This window comes from Solanum dulcamara, chromosome 2, assembly GCF_947179165.1.
Source record: "Solanum dulcamara chromosome 2, daSolDulc1.2, whole genome shotgun sequence".
Taxonomy (NCBI): domain Eukaryota; kingdom Viridiplantae; phylum Streptophyta; class Magnoliopsida; order Solanales; family Solanaceae; genus Solanum; species Solanum dulcamara.
Genome location: NC_077238.1, coordinates 2,500,868 through 2,510,823, shown reverse-complemented (window position 1 = coordinate 2,510,823; position 9,956 = coordinate 2,500,868). Strand labels below are relative to the sequence as shown.

The window sequence follows — 9,956 nt, the reverse complement described above, 5'->3', positions numbered from 1 at the left end:
GATAACATGTAGCATGAGAGATACAATGCTATTCCTGTTTTGAGCAATGTTTATTCTTTTTGGTTTTTAGTGTTTGGTATCTATACTAAATTTGAATTCGCGTCGAAAAGTCTGACATTAAGAGGTAAAGCATTCCTTAATAAAAATGACTCCATACCTAAAGAGGCTCGAATTTAAAAAATTTTAATTAAAAATAAATGAGTATTTATCACTCCACCATGATCTTTTGTTGGTCTGAGCAATTAACGCAGTGATGGGAGTGTAAACAAAGGGAAAAAAATAGATTTTTCAGAAAAGTGGGACCAAAGAAACATCACAAAGTCACATGGGGCAACAAGAGAAAATTGTGAGATTATATCCTTCTTCATTCACATCACATGTATTCTATGAATCCCCTCTTTCCTTTTGCCTACTACTTTTTTTTCCATAATATCAGTAAAACTTTATCTTCATAAAGATCATTTTTTATAATAATATTTTATTATAATGATAAAAATAAATTGATATTATGAAAAAGAAGTAGTTGGTTTGGATATTGAAATTTTAATTTATTGAGTTTATTGGGTTAATTAAGATAGAAAAATTAAATTGTTAGTAGATTTTAATGCTAGAATAGGAGGATTATTGGTTCAAAAGGAAATATGTCAGAATAATGAAAACTCTTTTGAAAAAGTAGGATACTGAATAAATGTAATTTTTTCAACAAGTACGTGAGCTAATATCATATTCCATATATTATATATTTCTATAATAATATTTTGTTTTAGCAGCCGAATAATATTGTTATAGAGATATTTGATTATAGAGTACTTTATTTGAATCAATTCACGCACCTCTAACTTATTTTATGACATACTTGATATTTTCATCAAAATATATAAAAATCTAATAATTTTACTCATCAAAACTTGAATATATAAATATCATAATTTAAACTTGAAATTTCATGACTCATCTTAGCACCCCCTACTGTTATAGGACCACCTACTGTTATAAATCCACAAAACCCCTAACAGTTACTTGCCAAGTGCCCATAGTGAGCCTTCACATTCTTCTTTCATTCTTTTCTCCACAGTTAGCAAATAACAAAAAACACCATGAGATTTTCCTCTTCCTCTCCATTCTTGCTAGTCTTGACAATATGCATAATAGGTTGTGTAAATTTGGTCCACACAGCTCCAACCAAGATTGGGAATGGCTATAGTTTGATAGCCATTGAAGAGTCACCAGATGGTGGCCTCATAGGTTACCTTAAAGTCAAGAAGAAAAACAACATTTATGGACCTGATATTCCAAACTTGCAGCTCTATGTTAAGTAAGCTTTATAAGCTATTTCTTGATAAAGATTGAATTTTTGTGTGCTAATTCTTGATAAAAATTGAATCTTTATGTGCTAATTCTTGAAAAAAATGGATTTTTTATGTGCCCTGATGTTGCTAACTTGCAGCTTTATGTAAAGTAAGCTCAAAAAAAAAAAAAAAGAGAACCCCATGTCTTGAACTTGCATTTTCTTGATAAAAATTGAATCTTTATGTTAATTCTTGATAAATTGAAATCTTTATGTGCTAATTCTTGATCAAAATGGATTCTTTATGTGCCCTGATATTGCTAAGTTGTAGCTCTATGTCAAGTAAAAAAGAAAAAAAGAACCCCATGTCTTGGACTTGCATTTTCTTGATAAATATTGAATCTTTATGTGCTAATTCTTGATAAAAATGGTATCTTTATGTGCCCTGATATTGCTCACTTGCAGCTCTTTGTCAAGTAAGTAAACAAAAAAAAAGCAAAAAGGAAAAAAGAACCCCATATCTTGGACTTGCATTCTTCATATTATACAGCTAATTCTTGATAAAAAAATGCATCTTTATGCTACAGTGCACAAAAAAAGAAACCCATGTCTTGTACTTGTATTTTCCTGCTAAAAATTCAATCTTTATGTGTTAATTCTCGATAAAAATTGAATCTTTATGCTAATTCTGTTAATTTTTCTTCTAGACATGAGACAGATAATCGTTTGAGGATTCACATAACAGATGCAGATAAGCAAAGATGGGAAGTTCCTTACAACTTATTACCAAGAGAATCACCTCCATCACTTAAACAAACAATTGGCAAATCAAGAAAAGGCCAATTTCCACTTTTGTCCTCAGAGTATTCAGGAAATGAGTTAATGTTCAGTTACACAACTGACCCTTTTAGTTTTTCTGTTAAAAGAAAATCAAATGGACAAACCCTTTTCAATTCAAGTTGTGAAGATTCTGATCCATATAGTAATTTGGTATTTAAAGATCAATATCTTGAAATATCAACAAAATTGCCTAAAGATGCTTCATTATATGGTCTTGGTGAAAATACACAACCCCATGGTATTAAAATTTACCCAAATGACCCTTACACTTTGTACACAACAGATCAATCATCAATCAATTTGAATATGGATTTGTATGGATCACATCCAATGTATATGGATTTGAGAAATGTGAATGGTGAAGCTTATGCTCATGCAGTTTTGTTGATGAATAGTAATGGGATGGATGTGTTCTATAGAGGGGATTCATTGACATACAAAGTGATTGGGGGTGTTTTGGACTTTTACTTCTTTTCTGGGCCCACACCTCTTGCTGTTGTTGATCAATATACTCAATTCATAGGAAGGCCTGCTCCTATGCCTTATTGGTCATTTGGTATGTTACTCTTTATCTTATCTCATTAATTTTTTTAATTTAATTGCATTAATTAATTGTGTTACTTTTTTGGTATTTAGTTTTTGGTTGGTGTGTTTCAACTAAATTAGTTCTGTATTGGTGGGGGCTTGAATATGTACTTGTTGAAAAGTTGAAAAAAAGCAAGAAGGTGCAATTCAAGTTGAAGTAGAACTAACTAAAATGTTAGATGTTCGGTATTTAAATTGAAAAGAATAAATAGATATGTCTATTATTTCGAATTTTGAAGGTTGCTATTGATTTAAAGTTCAAGTAAATGTGACTAAAAAATTAGATATTAGGTATTTAAGTTGAGAAGTATAGAGGAATGGATCCATTATTCTCGAGATTTGAATGTTGTGATTGGCCTTATTAAACGAATTTTTTTGGTCATAGAAGGAAAAACGCTAGTTTAGACATAAATTTTATTTGAGAAGATGCGTAAACGAAAAAAAAGAAAATTATGTCTCTCAAGACTTTGATAAAAAGGAAGAAGCCACTTTATATATTTTTCATATGATATGAATCTGAAACCTTTTAAATTTTCCATATACATTAAAATTTTAGAAATTTGTTTATATCGTAGATCATCTTAATTTGACGATATAAGAAAATTATACATTGTTAATGTACAAAACTTGCTTGTTTTAAGTTGGCTTAACCTCAATCTTCTTCCCATTGAACACTTTTACCACTATGAATTTGTACCATTTAAATACTTTTAAATGTGACTCTTTTACTAGGAGGAGGATAATTGATTTTATTTCTTCTTTTTTTTCATTTTTAACTCTTTTTTTTTTAATTTTGTATATTGAAACCTAGGATGCCAATTAATAACAACTCATGGAATTTCATGGAAAAGAAAGCATCATGATTTTTATAATAACACTTGAAAACGATTGCCATTTTGAAATGATTGAGTAGATGAAAAAAATCTTGTATGATGTGGACTTTTATGTTTTCCTATATTTTAAACTTTTTATGACCTTTGTTGGGGGCTAATTATCATTATACGTGTCAATTTTTCTTAATCTTTACACGTTAGTACCTTAAATTTATCAATTAAGTTTTTTTGTCTAAGTTCATATATTTAATAGGTAAAGTGGTAGGTATATGTATATTCAGGAAAATGCTTGATGAATTATTTTGAAATAGTAGTATGATTGAAATTATTTATTGCTATTTATAAGTTGGTCCCACTAGTCCAATTATATGTTCTCTCATTTTGTCATCAGTGCCAGTTTCCTTTTATAAAAAGTTGAAAGTACTTTTTCACTATTTAAAAAAAATCTTTGATTCTCTCATGCTCTATTTTTCTCATAAAAATATCTTCTTGGGCCCACACAAAAAGTTGTGCAACAAAGCTAAAACATTTTAAATTGACCCCCCGAAAAATATAAATTGTTAAATTATTTATATTGTATATATACTTTATGTTGAATTTCCTTAATGTTTTGTGTATTTATTTTTTTATATTTTGATCTTTTTAATAAAAATTCTGCCTCATCGTCTTCAACTGTACATTGTCCTCCATTAGCTGGTCCTGACAGAAAAAACAACTGTCCTACAAGAAAGCACCATCATAAAGATCATTGATTGATGTTGTAGTCATAGTAGGTGTTACCTTCCCTACATAGTTGTAAATTTGAGCAATCACATCTAATTTTAATCACAATTTCAAAATTTTAATAACACATTTATATTAAGGTCCCAATTTGATGTAAACCTTAGAGAAGCATTACTGTCAACAGTTGTACTAACAAGTTGAAAAAAATCTCAATGATGCATATCAACTGTCCTTTGGACATAATTAGGATAGCAAGTGTCTTCATTTGTTGTGTTGTTGTTGGACAAATGTTACTTGATTTTTAGTTATCATGGCCAAACTAGTTTCTAGTGAGTGTTCTTTGTCATGAAAATGGTACAAAAACTATTAGTTGTAATAGGACCAATAGAATTCAAACATTTAACTATAAGGGGTCTAGAAAATAACAAAGTATGTGCTAGATGTGCTAGTAGAAGTTAACAGCCTAACTCAACTTATTAATTAGCTCAAGAGAAAACCATATAAAGAGACAAATTTTCCAAATACATCTGGAGCGTGAACAATATAAGATAGGGGTTCAACATCGAGTAAATTATAAATCGTGTGTGTCTGATACCATTATAAGAAAATTAACCTTACGTCTAACTTAGCCTCAAAACATAGCTCAGGAGTGAGGATTCTCCAAGACTATATGAGGATACAAATTATTCAAGACCCAACCAATGTGGGACTCAACAGATACCTCATGGTTGTGATTTCAAAAAAAAAATAATCAAAGTTTGTGGTTTCCATCTCATGGTTGAATAAGTGATTTAAAGATGAAAGAGTTTTTCACTTGAATCTTTTGTTGTGAAATAAACTCAACTTTCATAATAGATAACTTATGTTGTTAGACTTAAATTGTTGACGGATACGTGTTGGAACCTCCAAAAGTAGTGCATTTTTTGAAGATCCGACTCAGGTAGGACAACATTTTTGGAGAGTCTGAACAACATAGCAAATAAGTACTAAATCTAGAATGTAAACTACTATGATGTTTCCAAAAAAAAATTGTATTCAAGATTCAATGTTCTAAATCTGTACTTGGTGATTGTCACAGGTTTCCATCAATGCAGATGGGGTTACCACAACTTATCTGTAATTGAAGATGTTATTGCCAATTACAAGAAAGCAAAAATCCCTCTTGATGTTATATGGAATGATGATGATCATATGGATGGGAAAAAAGATTTCACACTCCACCCTGTCAACTACCCTGGCCCAAAGTTGAGAGCTTTCTTGGAGAAAATTCATGCTGAAGGAATGCATTACATTGTCATCAATGATCCTGGAATTGGAGTTAACAAAAGTTATGGTGCTTACCAAAGAGGTATAGCCAATGATGTCTTCATCAAATACGAAGGGAAACCGTTTTTAGCACAAGTCTGGCCTGGTGCTGTTCATTTCCCTGACTTCCTCAACCCGAAAACAGTTGAGTGGTGGGGTGATGAGATTCGACGTTTCCATGAACTTGCTCCTATTGATGGACTTTGGATTGACATGAATGAAGTTTCCAACTTTTGCACTGGTTTGTGCACGATTCCCGAGGGTAGGATATGTCCTAATGGAACTGGTCCTGGTTGGATTTGTTGCTTGGATTGCAAGAATATAACGAAAACAAAGTGGGATGATCCGCCTTACAAGATAAATGCTTCCGGAATACAAGCTCCAATAGGGTACAAAACGATTGCTACTAGCGCGACTCATTATAATGGAGTTAGGGAATATGATGCTCATAGTATTTATGGTTTCTCTGAGACTATTGCAACTCACAAGGGTCTTCAAGCATTAGAGGGAAAACGTCCGTTCATATTGTCTCGTGCCACGTTTGTTGGTTCAGGACATTATGCTGCACATTGGACAGGGGATAACAAAGGAACTTGGGAGGATTTGAAGTATTCAATCTCTACTGTCTTGAACTTTGGTATATTTGGTGTTCCTATGGTTGGTTCAGACATATGTGGATTTTATTCCGCGGCTCCTCCTTTAGAGGAGCTCTGCAACCGTTGGATTCAAGTAGGTGCGTTCTATCCCTTCTCAAGGGATCACGCGAACTACTACTCACCAAGACAAGAGCTTTACCAATGGAAAAGTGTGACTAAATCTTCGCGTAATGCTTTAGGAATGAGATACAAATTGCTACCGTATTTCTACACCTTGAACTACGAAGCACACAAAACCGGGGCACCAATTGTAAGGCCACTATTCTTCACTTTCCCGAACATTCCAGAGCTTTACGAGTTGAGCACTCAATTCTTGGTAGGAAGCAGTGTCATGGTCTCTCCGGTGCTAGAAAAGGCTAAAACTAAGGTCAGCGCGCTCTTTCCTCCAGGCACTTGGTACAGTTTATTCGACATGACACAAGCCATTGTCACGAAAGAGCCACATTACCACACACTTGATGCACCATTGCACGTAGTCAACGTGCATTTGTACCAAAATGCCATAATACCAATGCAACGCGGAGGGATGTTAACAAAACAAGCAAGAATGACACCTTTTACAATCGTTGCAGCCTTCCCACTCGGGGCATCAGAAGGGGAAGCTAAAGGAAATCTCTTCCTCGACGATGATGAGCTCCCAGAGATGAAACTAGGAAATGGGAAGTCAACATACATGGATTTCTACGCGACAACTAGCAATGGTACAGTCAAGATTTGGTCTGAAGTTCAAGAAAGCAAATACTCGTTGGATAAAGGTTGGTACATCGAAAAGGTTACCGTGTTAGGATTAAATGGAATTGGAGGTGCATTTGACATTCTTGTGGATGGAACTAAAGTTGAAGATACTTCAAAGGTGGAATTTGAAACAGAAGAGCATAAGTATACAGACAAATTGGAAGATGGAGGTCACAAGAAGAGTATGATGCTAGATATTAAAGGGCTAGAATTACCAATTGGGAAAAACTTTGCTATGTCTTGGAAAATGGGGATTTAACTTTAGTCTATATTTGTGTGGATAAAATTGCCTATGTCTTTAGTTAAGTAGTTATAAGGTTCTTAATGAAAAGAAAAGGAGATTTGAGTTTTAAATGAGCTCTTAATTTCCTTTTTTTCATAAAAATAGGCAAAAAGATTTAAGTGTATTATTGGTTTATGTTTCTGTAAGAGTTTTACTTCATTCTGTTGTTGACAAATTGAAATCAAAGTGTTTTAGCAATGTTTATGTAAAAGTCTTTGGAATGTCATTGTTGCTTCTTGGACTTTAAAAGTGTGTCTTGAAGGATCATTTATTCATTTTCAATGTCTTAGGTCACTTCAATATATTACTCCCTTTGGGGTAACATTTGCTACTGTTTTTTACGTCATTATTTTCAATGTAACTTCTTCTTTACTACTTTCACAAAATAGGGGCAAAGTTGAGTATACATACCCCTCCCAAACTCTTGTTGTGGATTACATTGCGTATGTTGTTGTTTTACGGAAATTAAGAAAGACATGAAAATTTTAACACTTGTAGTCTAAAACAAGTCTTAGTCATTTATGTGACGTGGTATAAATTATTTCATTAAAGGTAAAATAAAAATATTAAAGTTAAATTATTTCTAAATATAAAAATTTTACAATCTTTTTGAAATAAAAAAATTAAAAAAATGTATCATATAAATTGAGAAAATAAGGTATATATCTTCGACTTAGGACTTTGATTCAACTATATTGTAAGAAGGGTTCAATTGAACCTACTTGGTCGAAAACTTATACTATGTAAATAAGGACTAATGTGAAAATGAACCTTTTTATTTTGTATAAACTTAAATTGTTGAATCCCATGACATCAGAGAAGGTAGGAGTGTATTTGCAAAGCTAGCTCACTATGTTGCAAAACTAGTAAATTAGATTGGATCAAGTCTCATTAATTAGAAATGGGCCGGGCACTTTTTAATGGGCCTAGACTTCTTACTGGGCCTTACCATGTTAATAGCTATCAATGAAGGATATGCATGTTGAGCATTTCATGTCAAGAGGGACCAACATGTAAACGCATATTATTTCCTATTTGCCTAATTGAGTACTTTATATTCCAATCCATTATTTTGTTTAGATCATGTTTTTCCATTTACTAGCATGAGTATTGGAAACACTTCGAGTCATGCTGAAGTGCAAGTGAGAACACTATTGATAGTGAAAAAGTATTAATGATGGTGGTAGGTGGGTGGATAGCGACAGTAGTCGCAGTGCATGACCTCCAACCACCACACCACAACCACAAGGAACAACTACAACACAACAAGCTATTTTTAGTTTGTTTGTTGTACTTTTCTATTTCTATTTCATGATATAATATATATGGTGGCTTAGGTAAAATTTATTCTCTCCATTTCAGTTTGTTTGTCCTATTTTCCTTTTAGTATCTTCACAAAGAATGACATTTTTCTTTTTCGACAACTTTTTTCTAACTCCATGTAACATACTTAACATCAGAAGATTAAAAGACATTTTGATACGTTTTACACATTTTTAGTTTTAAATCAAAAGATTTGAAACTCTTCTTTGCTTTCTAAAAACTCCGTATCAAGTCAAAACCAAACAAACAAATCGAAGCGGAGGGAGTAATTAGCTTAATGGACCGGTACTAATCATGCATTAACTCTAGAAATGTTGGTGCAATTTAATGAAACAAAAAAGTAAAAAACACATTATGGGACTATGGGCCAAATAAAAGATATCCACGATGTGGGCCCATTTCACTCATGAAAAGAGTGAATTTTAGGCCCATTTCTACTGTTTCTCAAAACTTAAAACCACATCATTTTCTGTACTCTTTTAGGGAGGAGTACAAGATACTTTTTATTTCTTCACTATGGCCCAAATAATTAATCATATCACGCGTTTGAGCGCCTCTAACTTTTTTTTCTTTTGGGTTCTATCTAATAGGACATAGATTTGTAATGCACACACCAAAGGGATGGGAGAATAGGCGGGTTGGATAATTTTAGCAAAAAAATAGGTTGAGTTAATAAATATGCGACTTAAGGTTGTTAGGTGTAAGATGGATTCGTACAAATGCCATAACTTTATCCGACCAATAACAAGTTATTTAAATAATCAAAAAATATTGTTTTCCTTTATTTTTGTCTATATATCTCACATATAAACTATAAATTAAAAAAACTTTTCAAATTAAAATTTTTAAGTAAAAAATTTAAGAGTCAATTTGAACTACATATGTAGTCCAAGAGGGACGCCCATCCCCAATAGCCAATAATGGTGCATATCTAACTCAATCTGCAGATATTTAAGGAATTCAAACAACAAAATAAGATATAGAGAGAGAGAGAAAATGTATTATAAAGACATTATATTGTGTGGTTTGTGGATATCCGTTTAAGTAATTCTACATTTTATTAAAGAATTTATTATCAAGCGGACAATTTGCAAGTAAGTCAAGCCTTACAATAGCTTAGATAGGCTTGCAATCAAATAGTCAGATTGGATGTAGTCCAACGGTCCAAGCTGATTGCAAATAACTCAAATAAGAAGCTTGCAAGGAGTTTTTGAAAAGTTTTACAACAACTTTATGAAAAACCTAGAAACTTCATGAAAAAACTTGCAACAGTTTCTTTTATATATTTATAGGAAACTAAATCATTTCACTTATACATCAGTTTCAAAATAATTAAAATTGTTCTCTCTTCCAACTTTTTGGTTACATGTTAAGTCCCACATCGG

General features: G+C 32.4%; 1 protein-coding gene across 1 annotated transcript; it reads left to right on the top strand.

Moving 5' to 3' along the window:
- Nucleotides 1-969: 969 nt before the first annotated feature.
- LOC129879966 (alpha-xylosidase 1-like) lies at nt 970-7,469 on the top strand. Its single transcript, XM_055953727.1, has 3 exons — nt 970-1,315; nt 1,996-2,684; nt 5,348-7,469. The coding sequence occupies exons 1-3, from the start codon at nt 1,098-1,100 to the stop codon at nt 7,222-7,224; spliced, it is 2,784 nt and encodes a 927-aa protein (XP_055809702.1). The 5' UTR covers nt 970-1,097; the 3' UTR covers nt 7,225-7,469.
- Nucleotides 7,470-9,956: the final 2,487 nt, after the last annotated feature.